This window comes from Aplidium turbinatum, chromosome 3 (assembly GCF_918807975.1).
Source record: "Aplidium turbinatum chromosome 3, kaAplTurb1.1, whole genome shotgun sequence".
Taxonomy (NCBI): domain Eukaryota; kingdom Metazoa; phylum Chordata; class Ascidiacea; order Aplousobranchia; family Polyclinidae; genus Aplidium; species Aplidium turbinatum.
This window is the reverse complement of record NC_137474.1, coordinates 6,147,044-6,171,482: the sequence shown is the minus strand read 5'-3', so window position 1 is coordinate 6,171,482 and position 24,439 is coordinate 6,147,044. Positions and strand designations below refer to the sequence as shown.

Here is a 24,439-nt window from a genome sequence, read left to right as displayed (position 1 = left end):
TGGTATGGGCATGTTTTGAGAAGGGATGAAGATGATGTTTTGAGAAGAGCGCTGGAGTTGCGAGTGGAAGGTCGTAGAAAACAAGGAAAACCCAAGAAAACGTGGAAAAGGCAAGTTGAAGAGAGCAGCAAGGTGGGCTTGACTGGAGAGGACACGTTAGACAGATCGATGTGGAGGCAGGGTGTGAAAGCGATTGCGGCATTTGGAGGTGAATTCGGCCACTCTCGGTAACGGGGACGTCACCGGATTAAAACTGGACTACTACTACTTTTACTTCACTAATTACTTGAAAACAGCTTTTCAGAGACAGCTCAAGACAGAAGTAGCGCGCATTACTTTTCATCGACTGCTAGTGTGTAGCGCCGCACTTTTGGCGTATTGTAGCGGTAGCGCATTACCTTTAAAGTCGCGGATGCCCACCCCATCATTTCGCAGGGATACGCGGAACTCATTTTTCAGTACACACCTTGGTGTTCAGTGTTGCCAGTTAAACAACTCGGGTGCACGTTTGAGGTTATTTCATCGAAAATTGGTTGTCAGTTAAACAACTCGGGTGCACGTTTGAGGTTATTTTATCGAAAATTGTTGAAGACTGATGCCCGGAGTGCAGAAGTTTGTCACATCAAAAGTAAACACACGCAATTTTTTAAAACGCACACATAGCCAAGTTACAAAACTCTTTAAAATCCTATAATCATGTTGATAAAATATATAATAGAAAGTAGAAACTGCTATGCGATTACCAATACAAGGGTACATTCACTAGTATAGTGCACATTCGCGTTTCAATAACCTTATCCACGCCAGCCTTGAATTATTCTATACAGTCGATAATGCATGAAGAATATACAGTGAATTCTTTTATTGCTACGTCAATATGTAGGTGCGTCAGTTCATTGGCTATTCTTTGTTTTCAGAAAGTATGTCTGACTCTTCAAGACTGCAGTTATTGCAAAGTTGCCATCTGGTATTTATAACTAATGTCATGTCTTGAACAGTTCACTTTTTTCAAGTATTTGTGTAGGCTACAATAAGAAGCGTATTGAAGAATAGATTGTTCTAAATGTTTTAACATTTTCAACGCATCTTTGTGAACTTTGCTTCGGTTGTTCTTGTATTTTATCTGAAAAAAAAAAATCCATAAATATTGTTTTGATGTTTCTTTTTCAAGCAAAAGATAATTGCTGAATGAAAAAAATCGGCCACCCCCACTAGTGGGACCAAACTGCAACTAGACACTGATGATTGTATAAGCTTCCTTTGCGTCCAGAAAAAGCGAATCTACGCGCTAACTAGTGCTTCGTTGGTATCTGAAGCTAGGGATACTGAAGCCTAATAATGATAGTAAGAACTTTTCATTGCCAACGCAGTGGATGCGAATCGATCTTAGCCACTCACAGCTTATAAAAATTTCTTCAAAAGGTAATCGATCCAGAATACGTTTGTTTTGGGCCGATATTGCGACCAGTCATCTTCTACTATGCTTCTCATCATCCGGTAAATTTCGAACTGGTAATCAACACCTCCATCGCCTTAAAAGATTTCTGGATCAGTTGCCAGGTCTTGGTAAAGACATAAACCAACTGCAAGTTGCAATAGACCTCGTGATTTCCAAATAGCTTGAAAAAAAAGCTTGGATTTTACTGTTTTAAAAAGAGATCAAAACGTTTTACAAAGCCACACTGCCACAGTGTATCGTAAGTGATATGTTATGGAAATTCATCTGTCAGTTTCATATGCACTTGAATATGTTCACTCGGAAATTCGAGCACACTCTGGTTAAAATCTTTTTCTGTGTGTATTTTTCTTGGCTTTCAACCAACAAAATCTGTAACCACTTAAACAAGTCGAAATTCTGCCACTGCGAATGACTACAATGCAACCGCCAACCAATCAGAACATGTTATTATAAGAGGTTACTGTCCAATGGTGACCCTTCTAGCACTCATCCAGAGAGTTAATGCTTGTTTTGAACTTTATTTGGTAATTACAGAAGAAAAAGAGCAATAGCAGTGGTGGGAATCGAATCCGCGTCAATGAAATGACTACTTTCTAGCCCTAACCCTAACCCCTAAGCCAACCAGTTGACAAAAAATCCATCACTTAATTTGCTTTCTATCATCTTCTTTTCGCCATTTTTTACGTCACTTAAACCGTAGCTTATGATTGGTTGGCGGTTTCATTCTAGTCAAGTTTAGTGGCAGAATTTCGACTTGTTAAATTGGCTTTTAACCAACAAAATCATCATTGCTGTAGGAGTAGGGGCAGTGATTCCCTGTTAAATATTTGATTTAATAGCACTGGAGATGTAAACAGTTTCTTTTCAAAGGGTTTGCTGAACAGTGAACATGAGCTTAGTATGTTCATTTTGGGCTCTTTATTTTTTATTATACTGCAGTCTGCTGGGGTGTCCAACTTTTTACCAGGCATGCCATGCGGGGCGGACTTTGGACACCCCTGTTATAGCCTACTGTTCCTGTTAAATAAACCATTGGGTAATTTGAATTGATTGATTCAAATAGATTTAAACAATAGAATGTTGCTTTAAATGTGCATCGTTGTCTGCTACTCTCATGGGCGCCGATCCCTATAGGACAGCGGGGACATGTCCCCACCATCTTTTTATATGTCCCCACCATCTTTTTACATTATTTTTATAATGTAAAAAGGAAAATATTAACCGAATGTCACAATTTTATTAGTCAGACGTTTAAAATCTATTAAAAGGAGGGTAGCCCACAACATTTTAGTTTTATGTGAGGAAACCCCGACCGGCGACCGTAGTAGAAATGTTGGGCACATATTACTAATCCAATTATATCAAAAGATATTGTAGCTTCGCCATTTATTAGAGATGCTCTAAGATCCACACAAGAACTTGGAAAGCTATGCAAAGTTTCTGGGAAATTCAAGCATCTGTAGCCTACCTGAACTTTTATTCTAAAGAGTCTTTGCCTCAGGCTGCATTAAAACTGAAACCAATTTGTCCAACAAGATGGCTCACACGTGCAGCTGCTGTAAAAGCAGTGCTTGATATTATAGCCTAAGTCAGTATTGGAAGCCTTGGAAGCAGCCGTGAGTCAATTTGATTCAAAATTTAATGTAGCAACAACTGTTAATTGGCTTATGAAATCTTTTCTCGTGGGTCGAGTGTACTTGGGCAATTAGCGGCATTGTCTGTCATTCAGTGTCTGGAACGTTCAAAGCCTTGCAAGGTTGCACGGTGACTGTGGCTGGCATGCATGAAGATGCTGAACGTTGTAGTGCTGAACTCCGCCATCTGCGCAGTGAAGAAGAATTTCATCGTGTCTTTGTGAAGGCTGAGAGGTGGTCACAGCGGTAAACCATAATTTCTTCGTGGGAAAATTGTAACTTAAAGTTCCCGGATCCTTTCGTCTGCATATAATGACCGAAGAAACACACACTTGAACTTCTTTTCAAAAAGTGTATTTCTGTAAAAATTAGCCCACGGCTACCGAAAACGAGGGGGTGCAACGCGTACACCACTGAAAACTGTCACTACAGAACAGATTACTTGGTTAAAAGACGGAACTTTTGTCCAGCTAGCAAGCACTAAGCCAACAGTTAAATGTGCGGCCAACTTTCAAACAATCATTTTACGAATGACCAGAATAGATATCAATATCTCAAATTCACGTAGAAAGTAACTGTGACGCAATAAATGAAAGACAATTATGAAGTCATTCCAACAGGTGTTTAAAGCTGATGTAATATTTCCTGTTTAAACAGGCCCAAACAGGTCCAAACAGGTCTTATGAACGATGGTGCAATTTTGGCACATTTTCTAACAACTTCCATGACGTAATATTCAGTAGACTTGAACGGTTTTATATGACGTTTGATTTGTACAGAGATTGGCCGTAACAAGAGGCTAATGGAGGATTGCAAACTTGAGTCATGGAAACTGTCACATCCCAAAAATATCCCAAATCGTCTTCAGCATGAATAATGGATATGGCCATGGTCAGCCTCCTCAACTTCAAACACCAGAGACGAAATATCGGTCAGAGTATTTTGCAGTCATTGACAGCGCGCGACAAAATCTTAGGCTACTGACTATTTCAAGTCGACCGATCTTGAGCACTACAAAATTCTACAAGATTTATTTTTTAGTGGAAAGCTACTTTACAATCACGTGTGGTAGACGATTATCCTGAGTTCTCTGACACGAGTCCCTGGCGCAAGAACTATGCTTCTTTCGAAAGCAGTAGGCTACAATGGAAAGTCTGTGGAAGATTTTCGAATGATATTCAGGATGATGCCATCCGCTGTTCAGCATATGTTTCCGCAAGTGGAACTTTTTGTACGACTTTTGCTCATTTCACCAGCCAGCTCGTGTTCACAACGGTCATTTTCAACATTTCGACGTGTCAAAACTTGGTTACGAACTAGGCCTACCATGACACAGACACAGCTAAATCATGCAATGGTCTGCCATGTGAACAACAAAGTTTTAAATTCGATCAAACTCTATGACCTCTCCAAAGACTTCGATTTTAATTCGCTAGAGACTCGTCGCCGAGTGTTTGGACGTCTGCTGTCCACTGCTGACACTGACAAATAAAATATTATATATAGCTTATTTTGTATTAAACTTGTCAGAACAGACCCCATCTTTCAAGCTCGCTTCGCTCGTCACCCCTTCCTACCTTTCCTTGTAAATGTCCCCACCAATTTTAGAGAGCGATCGGCGCCCATGCCTACTCTGCTTTACCGTATCGAGTGTTGTAGCCTAAACAACCAACCTTTTGTCATGCGTGAAAGCTTGAACTCGATAATCCGAGCAGTTACCCCGTGCGACTTTAATTCTCTTCTTTCTCCTTTGATAATGAAATCGATGTGCGTGGTCTTGTTGGCTTCGATCAATATGTTTCCCCAATGCAAATCCCTGTGTTCGAACTGATAAACTTCCTCTGCCACGGCGAGTCCCGTTACAGTTTGCCGGATTACAGATAAAGCCTGAACAAGGTGAGAATATGTTGCAAAGATCTGATTGCTCGCTCAAGACAACTCCGCCTGGTTGTCTTTATCAGTACCAGATCATTTGGTCGACAGTCATTTGGTCGACAGGACGTTTGGTCGACAGACATTTGGTCGACAAAACACTTGGTCGACAGGACATTTGGTCAACAGACATTTGGTCAACAGACATTTGGTCGACAGAACGATTCATTTTAGGGTTAGGGTTAGTTAACTAACCTTAACCCTGACCTAACCCTAACCTAACCCTAACCTAACCCTAACCTAACCCTAACCCTAAAATGAATCGTTCTGTCGACCTAACGTCCTGTCGATCAAATGTCTGTCGACGAAACGTCTGTCGACCAAACGACCGGACACCGTCTTATCAGTGGTGGGCACAAGTTACTTTCAAAGTAACTGAGTTACAATAACAGTTACTTCGCTCAAAAAGTAACTAGATTCAGTTACAGTTACCGTTTTTTGAAAAGTAACAAGTTACAGCTACTTTTTGAAGAAAATGGATGTGTACCCTATGACTACTGTTCTTCACATGAAGTACAAGTTGAAAAATACATGATAAAGGGCAAAATGATGCTTTGTTCGTAGCTGTTGCCTAACTAGAAAACAGCGACCACTCTTCTAGCTGTCCACATACTGTGATCAGGGGTGCATTCCTAAAATTTTTTTGGGGGGGCTCTAACACTTGGCTGTGTTGTTGTAGACAAAGTAGGCTATGTATAAGTAATCGGTGTAGGTTAGCCAACAATGTTTACCTTTTTTAAAAGGAAACACTGTTCAGTATGTTTTTACTTCTGAACATCATGTCGAAAAACAACCCATGCTAAAACATAGCTTGAAGTACAGAAAAAGGTAGAAGCAACAAAATGTGAAAGCGTGGTTGAATCCGATATAAACAGTGGCGTACGCAGGATTTTCTCAAGGGGGGGGCCATTAACGGTTGCGTAGCCAGGAAATTTTGAAGGGTGGGTTTGATGACCAGCGGGCGAAGCCGTACGGCGTTTTCGCCTAAGACGACACCCAGCGGCGGGGGGTCTGGGGGGCCTCCCCCAGAAAATTTTGAAAAATTACTTTGAATTTGGTGCATTCTGAGAGCATTTTCAACAAAAATGTGGGTATGAATATTCCTGTAAAATGGTGGTGTCAGGTGGCATAGCAAAAGGATAAGATCATGTTTTCTTCGACATTTTTCGGAAATAAAGCTAAGTCTACGTTTTCTTGTTGCTAATTCCTGGCTGAGATGTTTGAATGTTTGGTATTGGCAAAACTCGCTCTTTTAATTCAGTTTTGTTTAAAATTAGGCAAGTTTTTTTTTAGACTGAAAGCATCATTCCCAAGCATAAAGAGACTGAAAGCATCATTCTCAATATCGTGACGTCACACAACATCTTAAGGGGGGGGGGGGGGCATGGCCCAATGGCCCCCCCCCCTGCGTACGCTAGTGGATATAAAATTATAAGTTTGAAATTTGGCTTGGTTGCTACACTGCAATCTCCTTTGCTTTTTTTTACTGAGTAGGCCTACACTTGAAACTCGATTTGCATGAGCTAATTTCAATCTCTTAACTCAATTGTAAACTTATTTGTATGAGCCAATCCTAAGCACACTTGCAAAAACATTGACTGCAATAGGAAAGTAAGGAAATGCAATTCTTGAAATGAGCGATTGTGGTTGCAGATTTGCTATATAAGAACCAATAAGCTGCCAATGTGACAGTTACACTAAAATCTCATTTAGTTATTAACGAACAGTTTAAAAAACTCCAATTACAGCAAAAGCATATTCCAAGTTGGTGCAAACGAGATTACACAAAACAAACAGCCTGTCTGCCAGGTCTTTGGTTTTATGGGCTAAGTTTAAAGCACCACGACAGTCCTTGATTTTAGCCAGCAAACAGTTTTTGCGGAGATCTGAGTTCATTCAATGTGGGCAGCTTAGAATGCTTAACTTGAACCTCCACAGCCGACCGATGAGTCTGCAACCACTTCTGAGTTGCCGCAGTGCCATTCCATAAATGAGGAGGTGGTCCATTGATGCTGATGAACAACAATGCTGAAACAAGTGATATGGTCAGCCGTGATCGTAGCTGTGTAATGACCAAGTTCATTTGTGAAAATCCACGTTCGGCTTCAGCAGAACTTATAGCAATCATGTTTAGTACTATACGTTCTTGAGCAACTTTATCGTATCTGGTATATGACAAGGATTGTCAACATACAATCGAAAATCGGAAATAGGAGTGATGACATGAAATCTCTCCTCTATTTTTCGTAATCTCTGCTCCCCTTCTTGCCATGGAACTTCGACTGCAGCAGGCCATAACTCTGGTACAATAATTTCCAAGCTCTTCACAGAATTTTCATTGTTGGTGTCCACCATCCTGCTTCCAATGTTCTCAACCAAAGCTTGAATAAACTGATTACGATCAAAAGAAGGGTAGGCTAGTCTCTACGTCGAGCTTTGAACTGGTCCAATGTTGTGCCTTTAAAGGAGTAGTTTTTTGTACTTCCGGGACTCAAGTTAACAACTTCATCAAACGAATACTTTCCTTCTTGAATAGCTTTTTTTATTTGAAGTAGAGAATTAACAGTCCATTTGACATGACGATTAGCTACTACGAAGTTGATATTCCCAGTCTGGAGAGTTTCTGACAAAAGTGATAATTGGCGATTGCTATCAACTTATGTTCGTGTTTTTTTGCAGTTCTGTTGTGAGAAAGCTGTTAAAGTGTTACTTGTTCAGTCGAGAAGTTGTTGTTCAGCCAGAAAAGCTGAAAAATGGAAGCTTGAACGAGCCCCCCCTGAGCCCCCCCCCCTACATCAAGCCTTTTCGTTTTTCGGGGGGCTGGGCCCCCCCGAGCCCCCCCAGGAATGCAACCCTGACTATGATGCTTCTAAACATCCATAATCTAAGCCCAAAACGGCCGCCTACCGAATATAAAAAAATTGAAAAAATAAACGACATGCACAGGACACTCTGTAGGCCTATATAAGCAGTAGCCAGTAGGGCGTGTCAATATTTTTATACGGGTATCTAAAATGAGCGAAGAGGCACAACATCAATTTCCTTTCAGAAACATCAATATTTCAAAATGTTGATCGCTAAGCCCAGCTCGCTTTGGCTTTAAAATGTCCTTTCCAAGGGAGACCACTGAGACCAGCCTTTCAACTGCAGCACAGGGGGGATAGGAAAATTAGCGTCATTGGGGAATGCATCAGACGTTACCGTCTTTGTTAGGTTACGTTCGAGAAATTTATCTAGAATTTTTGCGACACTCGCTTTCTTTTTTTGTGTTTTCAAATAACGGAGCAAAAAGTTATCTGTGTCATGACTGTCAACATCAGTGTCGCTGCTGCTTGCTGCATCGTCGATATTGAAATTGCTGCTGTTCTGTAATAGATTAACGATTTTGAGATGCAGACTGCAGAGCAATCTTAATTTTTTCACCCTTGTCAAGCCAAGAAAGTTTGAATTGTAGATGAAACGCAGCAGCTAGCTGACAGTCACTATCATTAAAAACATGATCAAATCTGTTTTGCAAAGATTCCAACAATCGGGTAAGTAATGGCACGCAGACAACCACCTTGTTACTGTCCCGAAGTTCTTGATCTTTTTTGCGTCATGCCCAAAGGTTGGTATCGCAGCAACCCATATATGCCTTTACCATTACCAGTGGGGTTTGTTTCAATCTCAGATACTTTAGATAGAAACTTATCTATTTCGAGTTTTCGGCTACTGATACTGAGTATCGTCTACCTGTAATCAAAGCTATATAACCACAATCTACGAAAAAAAATCGCTTTACAAAAAAGGAGAACGTGAAATTTCTAACAGACAGCTTAGTAGGGAAAAGGATATAATGGAAGGATAAAGTCACAAACAAAGATGTACTATCTATCTAGAATACATACCAACATGGAAATTCTACAAACAATTAAATCAAGAAAATTGAAATATTTTGACCACATGATTCGCAATGATTCTATTCAAAGACAACTACTAGAAGGAAAAATGAACGGCAAACGAAATAGGGACAGACCACCAAGAATTTGGACTAATGATATTGAAGACTGGTCAGGACTTGATTACAAAACTGCAGTAGGAAAATCTCACAACAGAGAAACTTGGCGCCTCATTGCTTCCAAGCTTCAACGAGAAAAACTTAATAAATGAAGCAGGGGAACAAACAAAGGATTGTGGCGTCACAGACATCAATCCGTATAGAGAGAGAGAGAGAAGAGAGAGAGAAACCTTTTATTTTGTCTGTTGCGACAACAGTACGGTACAATTATACACAATACGAATAAAATAGTACCATAGCTATCTAAGTACCACAACAGACAGGATTTTTAGAACACTGCGAAATCCTACCACGCAGTTTACACGGCCTCCTTCCTGTCGCTGGTGCCCGCAAAATCCTATTTAGCTGTTTACACAGCTCCTCTCTGTACATAACCTCGCTTCTTATCGCCGAACTCCTATAATATCTCCCAAACAAGTAATTTGACCACTAAAAAAAAACTGCCATAAAGTGAAAAACAAACGACCAATTTTTGTTTGGAAAATCAAGTAACTGTAACTGTTGAAATACTAGTTACTGCTTATCGTTACTTTTTCAAAAAATTAACGAAGTTACAGTTACTCAAAAAGTACTAGTTACTTTTTTAACTAGTTACTGCCCACCTTTGGTGGCAGCGTTGCCAGATGCTGCAAGCTCCTTGGCACCAAAAAGTAACTAAAATTTCACCAGATTGCATTCAATTTCACCAGATAGTTAAAACACCCTAAATAAAGCAATTTTGCCTAAAAATACAAATAGTTTTTGAGACATAAGACTAAAATGAAACGAATATGCAAAAGGTATGTTTTGTCACACATTGCATACACGGATTATAACTGTAGCAGTCATAATTATCAGTATAAACATCAAAAGTTCTTAACCAAAAAAGTTGTTGTTTTTACTTTAAAAGCGGAAATTTTCACTGCCAGGGTTAAAATGCACTCCAAGATGCAATAACATCCCGATGAAAAAAATTGAAAGACTTTTGGATATCCATTAAAATGAAACAAGTGGCCACTGTATGCATGTGTATTGTGTAGCGGCCGTAGCCTATGTAAGTCCGCCCCGATGGCTCAGTAGTTACGCGCCGGGCTCAAGATCACACGGCGCTGGTTCGACTCTCGGGGTGTGCGTTTGAGCAACGCATTTCAGGACTGCTCTCCATTCAGCGGCACCTAGTGAATGGAATAATTTCTCGGCAACAAGACTTCAACAATCGGAAAACTTCACTCTGCCAATCTCGGTAACCGGCCCTGCGTCAAGTGCCTCTACAAGTATGCGAACAAGTACCAGGAATAACCTATCAAGGCTTTGTCAGTCCGAGGATAAAGATTCAAAAAAACAAACCAAACCAAGGTCACTGATGTTGATCTACGAAATCGGAGTGTCTTGGAAGCTGACTTTGTTCAGCCCCCATCTTATGGAGATGCCTCAACGTGGTGTAGAGGTGAACAAAGGCTGAAAATTAAGCTCATTCCTAGCAACTCCTGGGGCTAATAGACACACGTAAAAGTCTCCAACGGCAATCTCTTTTTGGCGGAAAAGGGTAGTGTCTGACGGGCCTCAATGAACAGAGCACCCGGCAAACCGTTGCAACCGGTTCCCCTGAATCTGCACGTTCCGATCTTATTGGACCGCAGTGGACATGGATCTGGCCAAGAGTGTGTGCGTAGGCAGCGTAGCCCTCGCGTAGTCACGACCACCTTAACACTTTGCTCCTCAAAGGGAGGCCAGATTTGGCCCCCCCCTCATATTTCCTTTGATTATTTGAAGCACAGTAACGCCATGCACTTGGTTTTTCTTGACTTTTCCTAAAATTGCCAGGCGGATCTGATGATATTAAATTTGATGCTAAAAGTTGTGTAGTTTTCTTGTAAATTCAAGATTTTGGTGAATTTTTGCTATTTCTAGCTCACTTCCAGCAAAGCGTGAAATGGATTACATTGCGATAACAAGCCATAAGCTCATAATTGCTTCGTGCATCGATGTGCGCGAGCAGAGAGAAACATCCTCTTGTTTTCCTTTGTTTGGTTTGACCTCAATAATACAAAGCGCGTTATTTTTTATGCCACAAAAGAAAAGCCAGTGATCACAAAGCTGTTAATTAGAAACAATAATAGCAAACGTTTTTTGCGTTATCAGCTCTACAAAGAAGAATAGCAATCCACGATCAAAATAGTAGGCTATGTAGGCCACAAACTATTCAAAACAGTTGTTTCAAGCAGATAATATTCATTGACGAATAAAAAACGTTACAATAAGAAATCTTCTCCTGGGTAAATGCACGAAAACCTGGTTTTGAAATAAACGTTCTATGGAAATGCTCTCATTGACAAAACTTGCAATTGAGGAAATGTATCACTGCAAATGCTTTTGGGAGAGGCCGAAGAAATGGCGTTTTTGTAAACAGTAATTGTGAGATACACTCAAAATTATGAGATAGGCTCCATTTACACGTAGCAGCTAACTCGATGGCTACATGTCCCTTCCCTGCTTTATGTCGCCTACTTGTTGTTATGTCCTGCATTTTTGTTTCACAGTGCACTGTGTGTTGTTCCAAAGAGCGCAAAATAAAGATGATAATGCCTCATCTACATTACTAAATATTTTGTAATGTAGAAGAGGCATAAAGCTAGGCGTCACATCAGACAAACAACAAATCAGCTTTTTTCATCATTAATTCAACATCTGAATACGTTGCGCCAATGTATAAGAGGCCGGCTATTGTGAAGGCCCGCCATTTATAAACGATTCGATTATACCAAAAGTGGGACAAACTAGTGGATCAAAGAATGAATAAACAATGCTGAGAAAACTAAATCTAAGTGACGAACAATACCGATGTCTTCATTTATCTTTGAAAAATGCTGCCTAAACTTATCAACAAAAAATACCGTAAATAACGGCAAGGATCCCGAAAGCAGAATTTGCTCGACTTTGGCATGAATGTAGTCAGACATCTACAGTAATAATTCCACACATACAATAACGGGCTCTCAACGGCTGTAAGATACATAATAATCAACCTGGTTCTGGGCGGTTTGTGTAACAGCTTAGGGGAAGACACTACTTGAAATGATGCACCACACAAAACATTGTCAATGAAGACTGAGTCTACAAACCGATGTGGATTGTGCTGCACAATGACTTCAAGTTTAGGACAGAAAAGGCACAAAAATATCACGATAAAAATAAAGACCTTGTGCGAAATTTTCGAGAATCATAACACGATGCAAATACCATAAACGCGTGGTTTGCATGCTGCTCTAAGCTGGCCGGCAACCACAAAGGTAGACAATAAAGGCAGTTTATACTTCGAACAGCGCAATAAACATTATAAATACGTAAACCGACAATTTTCTTTTACAAACGTTTTACGTCTAATGGTAAATTTTCCCCCAACAATTTTTTGTGAAGCGCTTGCAAACCACGGTTTTGTAAAATAATTCATCATTATTATTTTTTACTTCTCGGATATTGTAAAACGTCATCAGCAAAATCAAAAAAAAATTTCATCACTTCAATGTAGTAGGCCTAAGAATTTTTTATAGAATTGTAGCCACGTTGTTTCAACAAAGAAGCCATTTTTTGGCAATATAAAGTTATAGAAAATAATTTGCAATCCTGCAAATGTTTGGAAAGAATCTAGGAAGTCTTCTCACAATCTGGCACAAAATGATTATGTTTATTGTATCTCTGCAATATTTTTACGACAATCTTTGAAGCTTCGTTATAATCATTTTTATCTTTGAAGTAAAAAGTTAATTTTTTTTGGCCAGAAACATAATCGCTGCCTTGCTGATGTTGTCGCCTTTACGCGTATTTTTTGTGTTTCAAACAATGACGACCCAGTCAGCAATCCAGTCCTTTTACATTGATTCAACATTTGTAAACGTTAAATTTATGTAGCTTTGCTGACTGTGGGTTATTTCACATTTCCTTTGTTTACGCATGTTGATCAATTCGCTGTTGCATTGTTTCGACGCTGGCGGACTAAAAATGTATTTTCAAATTGATTGACACAATCTTCAATAAAAAGTTTGGTTTCGAACTTAGCTTTGTTGATGTAAATGCTGTATTGTTTGTGGATGTAATTTATGAGTTATGTTTATAAATACCGGTAAGCGAAATGACTTATGATGTAGCCTGCATGATATTTGTGATGCGACTTGACACAAATCCACAATTTCAAAAGCACCTAATTTGAACTTAGAAATTTCAGATAATTTCAACAATTTGTTCAATTGTCTTCTCTCTACTAAAAATATTCATACTACAAACTCAATTGTAGACCTAAAATACACAAACGAAGATGTAAACAGCTATTCAAGCAGGCTAAGGTGTTACTTATGAGAAATTTGGTTCCATAAAACTAGAAGCTAGCCATGAGTTTGGGAATGCATTAGTTTAGGACAAAAATGTAAGACAACAAACGCAGTTTTTTTTTTTTTTTCGAATTCGTGTAACAATATTACTCTGATTGTAACTATTTTAGAATCAGTGAGTAGCTTACAATAAGATTTGCTCGCAAGTCGTAAGTAAATCTTTATCAATGCAATGATTCGGCACACCGCACACACACTTCGTGCCTTCGATCGAGCTCATTGTTTTTCAGAACTTTGCATAAAATCGGATTAGCACGATAATTAAATAGCGGCAAGATAAATCAAAATTGTCGTTTTTGGGTACCTTTGCAAAAATTGAAATATCAAGTTTAACATATAAAATTTTAAAATAATGACTTTTCAAACTTATAGACAAATGATTTTTTTTTCACACCAGTGCAACTTCTGTTGAAATAGCACCAGCGGATAACACGTAACAGCTGATTGAATTTGATCCAAAAACGGCCCCCCCCTTGAGCAGTTAACTTCCAAAAAAACGTTGAAAAGCAAAGGGTTAAACAACCACACAAGCGAATGACCTTTGTCTCAATTTGGACCAGGACCGAACAAAGCCCAATGGCGATGATATTACCGGTAACGGGGGCAGGCTTGGTAAAGCTGGAAACCTCCAGCTCGGTCTCACACATTGGCGGCGGATCTATGATGATCGTCTCCCACCCTCCATACAATGTGACTTTTGCCCACGTTTTTTCCATCATAAACTGGGCCTCCAAAGCCACATAGGCCTACGACATCACCATCCAAAACCAAGTTCAATTTGAAGACAAAACCAATGCTCGGACACGAGCTGGAGCCGACGAACGACGACGATGTAAGGTCACTGATGTTGATAAACTTCTAGTTTTGGGGCAAAAAACAACCTCCTTCACTAATTTTAAATATAAAACTTGCCTTTTTGGACAGTTTTTTAGTAAAAAGAATTCTCCAAAAAGAATTGTCTCGCCACTGCCTGCAACCATGCCAGTAGCAAAAGCTACACGTTTGCTGGTAGGCTACAGTGCTGCTGTCAGATTCAAAAGATTGATTGAAGAGCGCAAATTTGTCACTCTGAACTTGCAACACACTGCCATCACGCATGCGCAAACCTTTTGCAAAACATTTTCTGCACGAGCAGAGATTTTTTGCTAAAAAGTTTAAAAAATTTTGGATAAACTTGAGTGGGGTATCCGCTTGACTCGAAGACCCATGGTCTTTTCGCAGATTCCCGTTGCTGGGAATTCTTTTTTTATTGCATTGCTGTATTTATTGTACTATATTTACCTACAACGAAATAAATCAATCAATGGGGAATATTTCACCAGATTTCACCAAAACGTTGTTTGGTTCCAAGGTCAAAAAGCGTGGTACCAAAGACCACTAAATTTCACCAGAATTTTTTTTATTTGGTATCCTATTTCCCCATCTGGCAACGCTGTTTGGTGGGCAGTAACTAAGAGTTTTTGTTTGTTTGCGGAAACTGCGATCAGCGACTTCGGCTTTTTTAATCTTTTTTTCGATCTTTTCAGGGTACGAACTGAGGGTACGAACTGTTCAGGGTACGAACTAAGTTGCATCCGTCGGTCTAGGGACTTTAGGCCTACCACATTTTCTTAACCCAAAAACACGCGATGTTTTTTTCTAAGCAAGTAATATACAAGTGGATTTTTGTGTTTGAAAATTTTTCTACAAGCGTTTCTTGGATATATATATACACATGCAAAACTACCGATTTTTAGGCATTGGTAGTTACTCTTTTAAACCACGGTTGGGTGAGTTCACTGGTTCTCTGAAACCGAGACGCAGATGACAAACATAACCCAAAAATATGAGTTAAAATACATATACTGGTATGCCTTAAATCCTTTTTGGACTATTTGCCAAAGTTTTGGGCTTGTTTTCGTATCAGCCAAATGTTGTATCAACTTTTTATGATTAATTCGTTTAAATTTATAGATTACGAAACATGTATTGTAAAAGCATCTTTGTTTGTTTATAACTTTGTAAATTAGTTGTTTAAAAAATTTTAATTATGGTAATCTGGCAACATTGTGTCAAATCGTCATATTGTTGTCTGGCAACTCTCACCTCTTAATCACAAAATCACCACACGGCACTCACTCACATTTCATCCAATCTGCCTATTAGTCATGCTGAAAAGCGAAAATGCTTTTGGCGATTTTGAGTCAGGTGAACAGTTAGTTCAAATCTAAATTTTTATTACCATAGGTGGCTTTCTGAATTTCTCTAGTTGTATTTTAAATATCATGGAATTGAAAAACAGACAGACTTCTGTTGTTTGGGTGATCAGATAAATACGGTAGAAGTTGTGGATGGGAAAAAAAGCTTTGACAAGAAGGGCAAGACTGGGTTGGGTAAAGTTCAAGGAATCTGTAACGGATGGAAACTTTCATTAACAGTAATTGAAAAAGTGTATAAGAGTTGTGTGTAGCCTGCTATATTGTATGGGAGCTCAGTTACACTGTCATTCATTAGGCTATACCGTACTTGGTCACAGCGGTAAACCATAATCTCTTCGTGGGAAAATTGTAACATAAAGTTCCCGGATCCGTTTGTCTGCATATAGTGACCGAAAAAGAAACACTTCTTGAAACGTCTATTCTTAAAGTGTACCGGTATTCCTGTAAAATTAGCCCGCGGCTATCGAAATTAAGATGCAATGCGTACACCTCTAAAACTGTCACTACGATACAGATTACTTGGATAAAAGACGGAGAATTTGTCCAGCTAGCAAGCACCAAATAAACCAGTTAAATGTGCGACCGACTTCCAACAAACAACTTCGAGAATGAATCAGAAAAATTTGTGATAACTCAAAGGCACGAGAGCAGTTCGTGTGACGCAATATTTCATGTTTAAACCGGTTTCAACAGGTTTGACACAGGTCTTACGATCGATGGTGCAATTTTGGCTCATGTTTTAGGAATTTCCATGACGTAATATTCAGTAGACCCGAACGGTTTCTACATGACGTTTGACCAGGCGAACAACCGTCTGGAACAATACTACATGTGTGCTTCTCTCTGCTTTTTGTTTTATTTTTGGCAGTGGCTATTTGACCGGCGCCGGTCTTTGAATCTGAAACACTATTTGACCGGTCATGACGTCACTATAGGCATTTTTTTCTTTTTCAAAACTAAAGACGAGAAGAGAGCCTATATAAGTTTTAAATTCGGCAGTTATGTTCAACTGATTCGGTGGCGTGTAGGATAAGTCTATGGCTGGTGCTCCAGAGGGAATGAGTTCGATACTACGCGGAAGCGTTCTTTTATTTTTAATTTTTAACTAAATTTTGACCCGAATTGACTCAATCGTTAGGCTGCTGCATTTTTGTGGTTAATTTTTAATTTAAGTAGCCTACAGCCCAATTTTTTATGTCTTTTCAACTATGAGTAATAAAGTTCGAGTTTTTAATTTTCTGGAATTTGAGAATTTCTCTGGGTAATTTTCCGTTTGTAATAAGAGGATGTGAGCGTGTTTGCCGAAGAACGCATTACATTTTGCGTCGTTCGACAAACACGGTCACATCCTCTTATGACGAACAGAAAATTATCCAGAGAAATTCTTAAATTCAAGAAAATTAAAAAATAAAATTAAGTAATAAAGTTAGAGTTTTTAATTTTCTGGAATTTGAGAATTTCTCTGGGTAATTTTCCGTTTGTCATAATTTTCCGTTCGTCATTACATTTTTGCGTAGTTAGGCAAACACGGCTGTAATAGCCGAGTCGTATAATCTAATTTTGTAACCAACCTTGCCTTATCAATATTACTCGCAGATCAAAGCCAGACATTGTGACGTAAGACTTGAACTAAGTTGCGCGTGATTAGTGTAAAAGTACCGGTACTCCCATCGATGAAGAATTCACCTTTGTTACGCTGATTCAATGTCACCAATCGTAAATATCGAAAGTTTGGAGCTGGTTTACAAGCTCCCCCTTTGGTTAAAAAGACGATGACATCACGGAGGAGGTATCCATCAAAAAATAGTAGAAAAGTGGGGTGAAATCAGTCAACCATGACGATAAAAGCATGCAAGTGTCCGCCTTTAGTAAATTAGTTGTGATTTGCTTGTTTCTGCTTCAATTTTTACAATTGCCCCAGCCCTGCAAAGCAGAAGATCTCACCTATTCAAAGCAATGTAACACAGGCCCGAAAAACACCACATATCTCCTTAGAAAAGAGTTAAACTTGACCAAGTTTACCTATTTATCCGAAGAATACTTTTAAAGATACCAGCATTTAATCAAGAACATATCTCTGTCGTTTCTGCTTCGATTTTTACAATTGAACCATTGCTGGAAAGCACAAGCTATCGTCTACCCAAATAAAGCTAAGCCAGATCCTAGAAGTTAAAAATATATCCTAGGTAAAGAGTTGAACTTGACCGAGTTTAATCATTTATACGAAAAACACCTTCAAAGATACCAGCATTTAATAAACGCTAATTTAAAGAGCATATCTTTGTCTATTTACAAGCAAAAGTTGAGGTTGATAGCTTTTTCACAAAGCGAGCAACCGGGCTTCAAACACAAGCAAATAGCGCCCGATGACTTGTTGCATTTCCGAATCGAATCAAGTATACAAGTCTCCCTCAGTCTTCGATCATTATATGGCTTTATTAAATTAGTTGTAAGTTGCTTGTTTCTGCTTCGATTTTAACAATTGAACCATTGCTGGAAAGCACAAGCTATCGTCTATCCAAATGAAGGTGAGCCAGACTCTAAAAGTTAAAAATATTTCTTAGGTATAGAGTTGAACTTGACCGAGTTTAACCATTTATCCCACAAATATTTTTAAAGATACCAGCATTTAATAAACGCTAATCTAAAGAGCATATCTCTGTCTATTTACAAGCAAAAGTTGAGGTTGATAGCTTTTTCACAAAGCGAGCAACTGGGCTTCAAACACAAGCAAATAGCGCCCGATGACTCGTTGCATTTCCGAATCGAAGCAAGTATACAAGTCTCCCTCGGTCTTCGATCATTATATGGCTTTATTAAATTAGTTGTAAGTTGCTTGTTTCTGCTTCGATTTTTACAATTGAACCATTGCTGGAAAGCACAAGCTATCGTCTACCCAAACAAAGCTAAGCCAGATCCTAAAAGTTAAAAATATTTCCTAGGTAAAGAGTTGAACTTGACCGACTTTAACCATTTATACGAAAAATACCTTCAAAGATACCAGCATTTAATCAACGCTAATTAAAAGAACATATCTCTGTCTATTTACAAGCAAAAGTTGAGGTTGATAGCTTTTTCACAAAGCGAGCAACCAGGCTTCAAACACAAGCAAACAGCACCCGATGACTCGTTGCATTTCCGAATCGAAGCAAGTATACAAGTCTCCCTCGGTCTGCGATCATTTTATGTCTTTATTAAATTAGTTGTAAGTTGCTTGTTTCTGCTTCGATTTTAACAATTGAACCATTGCTGGAAAGCAGAAGCTATCGTCTATCCAAATGAAGCTAAGCCAGATCCTAAAAGTTAAAAATATTTCTTAGGTAAAGAGTTGAACTTGACCGACTTTAACCATTTATACGGAAAATACCTTCATAGATACCAGCATTTAATAAACGCTAATTTAAAGAACATATCTCTGTCTATTTACAAGCAAAGGTTGAGGTTGATAGCTTTTTCACAAAGCGAGCAACCAGGCTTCAAACACAAGCAAATAGCACCCGATGACTCGTTGCATTTCCGAATCGAAGCAAGTATACAAGTCTCCCTCGGTCTGCGATCATTTTATGTCTTTATTAAATTAGTTGTAAGTTGCTTGTTTCTGCTTCGATTTTAACAATTGAACCATTGCTGGAAAGCAGAAGCTATCGTCTATCCAAATGAAGCTAAGCCAGATCCTAAAAGTTAAAAATATTTCTTAGGTAAAGAGTTGAACTTGACCGACTTTAACCATTTATCCCACAAATATTTTTAAAGATACCAGCATTTAATAAGCGCTAATCTAAAGAGCATATCTCTGTCTATTTACAAGCAAAAGTTGAGGTTGATAGCTTTTTCACAAAGCGAGCAACCAGGCTTCAAACACAAGCAAATAGCGCCCGATGACTCGTTGCATTTCCGAATTGAAGCAAGTATACAAGTCTCCCTCGGTCTTCGTTCATTATATGGCTTTATTAAATTAGTTGTAAGTTGCTTGTTTCTGCTTCGATTTTAACAATTGAACCATTGCTGGAAAGCAGAAGCTATCGTCTATCCAAATAAAGGTGAGCCAGACCCTGAAAAATAAAAATATTTCCTAGGTAAAGAGTTGAACTTGACCGAGTTTAACCATTTATACGAAAAATACCTTCAAAGATACCAGCATTTAATAAATGCTAATTTAAAGGTCTGGCTTACTTTTAGGGTCTGGCTTAGCTTTATTTGGGTAGACGATAGCTTGTGCTTTCCAGCAATGGTTCAATTGTAAAAATCGAAGCAGAAACAAGCAACTTACAACTAATTTAATAAAGCCATATAATGATCGAAGACCGAGGGAGACTTGTATACTTGCTTCGATTCGGAAATGCAATGCGTCATCGGGCACTATATGCTTGTGTTTGAAGCCCGGTTGCTCGCTTTGTGAAAAAGCTATCAACCTCAACTTTTGCTTGTAAATAGACATAGATATGCTCTTTAGATTAGCGTTTATTAAATGCTGGTATCTTTAAAAATATTTGTGGGATAAATGGTTAAAGTCGGTCAAGTTCAACTCTATACCTAAGAAATATTTTTACATTTTAGAGTCTGGCTCACCTTCATTTGAATAGACGATAGCTTGTGCTTTCCAGCAATGGTTCAATTGTAAAAATCGAAGCAGAAACAAGCAACTTACAATTAATTTAATAAAGCCATATAATGATCGAAGACCGAGGGAGACTTGTATACTTGATTCGATTCGGAAAAGCAACGTGTCATCGGGCGCTATTTGCTTGTGTTTGAAGCCTGGTTGCTTTCTTTGTGAAAAAGCTATCAACCTCAACTTTTGCTTGTAAATAGACAGAGATATGTTCTTTTAATTAGCGTTGATTAAATGCTGGTATCTATGAAGGTATTTTTCGTATAAATGGTTAAACTCGGTCAAGTTTAACTCTTTACCTAGAAAATATTTTTAACTTTCAGGGTCTGGCTCACCTTCATTTGGATAGACGATAGCTTCTGTTTTCCAGCAATGGTTCAATTGTTAAAATCGAAGCAGAAACAAGCAACTTACAACTAATTTAATAAAGCCATATAATGATCGAAGACCGAGGGAGACTTGTATACTTGCTTCGATTCGGAAATGCAACGAGTCATCGGGCGCTATTTGCTTGTGTTTGAAGCCCGGTTGCTCGCTTTGTGAAAAAGCTATCAACCTCAACTTTTGCTTGTAAATAGACAAAGATATGTTCTTTAAATTAGCGTTTATTAAATGTTGGTATCTTTGAAGGTATTTTTCGTATAAATGGTTAAAGTCGGTCAAGTTCAACTCTTTACCTAGGAAATATTTTTAACTTTTAGAATCTGGCTTAGCTTCATTTGGGTAGACGATAGCTTCTGCTTTCCAGCAATGGTTCAATTGTTAAAATCGAAGCAGAAACAAGCAACTTACAACTTATTTAATAAAGCCATATAATGATCGAAGACCGAGGGAGACTTGTATACTTGCTTCGATTCGGAAATGCAATGAGTCATCGGGTGCTATTTGCTTGTGTTTGAAGCCTGGTTGCTCGCTTTGTGAAAAAGCTATCAACCTCAACTTTTGCTTGTAAATAGACAGAGATATGCTCTTTAGATTAGCGTTTATTAAATGCTGGTATCTTTAAAAACATTTTTCGGATAAATGGTTAAAGTCGGTCAAGTTCAACTCTTTACCAAAGAAATATTTTTAACTTTTAGGATCTGGCTTAGCTTCATTTGGATAGACGATGTTAAAATCGAAGCAGAAACAAGCAACTTACAACTAATTTAATAAAGACATAAAATGATCGCAGACCGAGGGAGACTTGTATACTTGCTTCGATTCGGAAATGCAACGAGTCATCGGGTGCTATTTGCTTGTGTTTAAAGCCTGGTTGCTCGCTTTGTGAAAAAGCTATCAACCTCAACCTTTGCTTGTAAATAGACAGAGATATGTTCTTTAAATTAGCGTTTATTAAATGCTGGTATCTATGAAGGTATTTTTCGTATAAATGGTTAAACTCGGTCAAGTTCAACTCTTTACCAAAGAAATATTTTTAACTTTTAGGATCTGGCTTAGCTTCATTTGGATAGACGATAGCTTCTGCTTTCCAGCAATGGTTCAATTGTAAAAATCGAAGCAGAAACAAGCAACTTACAACTAATTTAATAAAGACATAAAATGATCGCAGACCGAGGGAGACTTGTATACTTGCTTCGATTCGGAAATGCAACGAGTCATCGGGCGCTGTTTGCTTGTGTTTGAAGCCTGGTTGCTCGCTTTGTGAAAAAGCCATCAACCTCAATTTTTGCTTGTAAATAGACAAAGATATGCTCTTTAAATTAGTGTTTATTAAATGCTGGTATCTTTGAAGGTATTTTTCGTGTAAATGGTTAAAGTCGGTCAAGTTCAACTCTTTACCAAAGAAATATTTTTAACTTTTAGGATCTGGCTTAGCTTTATTTGGGTAGACGATAGCTTGTGCTTTCCAGCAATGGTTCAATTGTAAAAATCGAAGCAGAAACGACAGAGATATGTTCTTGATTAAATGCTGGTATCTTTAAAAGTATTCTTCGGATAAATAGGTAAACTTGGTCAAGTTTAACTCTTTTCTAAGGAGATATGTGGTGTTTTTCGGGCCTGTGTTACATTGCTTTGCATAGGTGAGATCTTCTGCTTTGCAGGGCTGGTTCAATTGTAAAAATTGAAGCAGAAACAAGCAAATCACAACTAATTTACTAAAGGCGGACACTTGCATGCTTTTTATCGTCATGGTTGACTGATTTCACCCCACTTTTCTATTATTTTTTTGGTGGATACCTCCTCCGTGATGTCATCGCCTTTTTGACTAAAGGGGGAGCTTGTAAACCAGCTCCAAAAGTTTTCCTGCTTGAATGGAAGCCAAGGGATACAGTATTCACATTTTCTAGATGCGTGCTAGAATGCACGGAAAATCAGGTATTCGCAGCAATTGTTCGTGCTATGCAATGACGATTTTTATCGATATTTCTCGGTGGACAAATATGACTGCTAGGGGGATTCAAAATCGATAAAAAATAATTTTTTTTGAAATTTTCAACTTTCACCCCCTAAAAGTGTGATGAGTAAAGCAATAATATGATACATAAAAACAATTTTGTCCTACCTAAAGGATTAGTGGTGGCACATCCAGTTTCAATTTTTGCAAATTGGATGAAATTTATTAAAAAAATAACATATTTATTATTATGTCATTGAAATGGTGGGTTTACTGATTCACAATATTCCACAAGGAAGAACAACACCTAAAACACAAATACATGCTAAAAAAACTATATAAAGCTAGAATATAGCCTGACAAATTAACACGCAGAAAACAAACAACAAAAAATTCGCATTTTTGTTGCATCAATAATACTTGATAAATATCAAAAACACTGTCTTTAAAAGTCATCAAATATTTACAAAGATTCAATGAATGCAGAAATGTTATTTTGTAATGTAGATATGTGTTCAGTCATTATCACAAAGTTTATGCACATTATTGTTTGTCAATCTGGCTCACAATGGTATTCTTACACTGTCTGGAAAGTTTTTTTTGTTGCTCAGTCACCTCTTGAAGAAGAAACTGAAATCGCTCTTCAGTCTTCGAAAGCAGCTTGTTAAACCGCTGTACCAGGGCCACACCCACACCTCGTTCAACATGATCGTTAACCACTTTTAGAGCCAGCACCTGTGTTTTAGCTTTTGCATAATCATCTCTGTCACCCCAAGTAGTCGGATCTAATGAAAGCTCATGTGGAATGTCAAGCTTATGGAAAAATTCCATAGTGTGTTTTGACACAAAGTCCCGCAGCTCTTTTTCAGCAATTCTGGACAAAATAATTTTTGCCCTCTAGGTTTTGTTGCATTCTGAGAAAGCTCATCATTTTCCTCTTGGTTTCCAAGCTCACCGAGGTATCAAAAAAAGCCAGAGCCACTAATTCTTTTGACACATACCATTATGTGGTATGAAAGTATTTGGGTGCAACCTTGTTTGTACCTTGAACCATTCGTACAGTCAGTTCGTACCCTCAAAAGATCAAGAAAAAAAATTAAAAAAAGCCGAAGTCGCTGATCGCAGTTTAATAGCACATAGCCGAAGTCGCTGATCGAAGTTTCCCCAAACAATTTGAAACAAACTCGAGGGTTAGGGTTAGTGGAAACTGCAAAACTGCGGAAAAATGTTTGCGGAAACTGCGATCAGCGAGGGTTAGGGTTAGAGCATAGATTACTCTATGGTTAGAGTTAGGTTAAGCGGAAACTGCGGAAAAGTATTTGCGGAAACTGCGATCAGCGAGGGTTAGAGCATAGATTACTCTATGGTTAGGATAAAGGTTAGTGGAAACTGCGGAAAAACGTTTGCGGAAACTGCGATCAGCGAGGGACCGAGGGTTAGAGCATAGATTACTCTATGGTTAGGGTAAAGGTTAGCGGAAACTGCAGAAAAATGTTTGCGGAAACTGCGATCAGCGGACTTCGGTTTTGAGCTATTTTTTCTCAATCTTTTCAAGGGGAAATTTTTAAATGATTGCGGAAACTGCGATCAGCGACTTCGCTTTTTTTAATTTTTTTTCTAGTTTTCTAGTATTTTTAGTACGAACTAGGTTGCATCCAAAGTATTTGAAGTAGCTTTTGAAAGACCCGAGCAGATATGTTTATACCCTAAGACTAAGAGCCATTTCATTAAATTAAGATCTTGTTGTGGAGCCTCACTTGGCAAAATGCAAGTAATCCATGCTTTCACATAATATACTAATGAAGCAAAGAGGCATAGATCTTTAAGTCCAGTATCATATTTCTT

General features: G+C 38.5%; 1 protein-coding gene across 1 annotated transcript; it reads right to left on the bottom strand.

Annotated features, from left to right (window-relative positions):
- Positions 1 to 887: 887 nt before the first annotated feature.
- LOC145766128 (serine/threonine-protein kinase haspin homolog) lies at positions 888 to 23,425 on the bottom strand. Its single transcript, XM_082577785.1, has 4 exons — positions 23,210 to 23,425; positions 4,767 to 4,980; positions 1,399 to 1,532; positions 888 to 1,123 (listed from the first exon to the last, which is right to left on the bottom strand). Exons 1-3 carry the CDS (start codon positions 23,423 to 23,425, stop codon positions 1,402 to 1,404), a joined length of 561 nt encoding a protein of 186 aa, XP_082433911.1. The 3' UTR covers positions 888 to 1,123; positions 1,399 to 1,401.
- Positions 23,426 to 24,439: the final 1,014 nt, after the last annotated feature.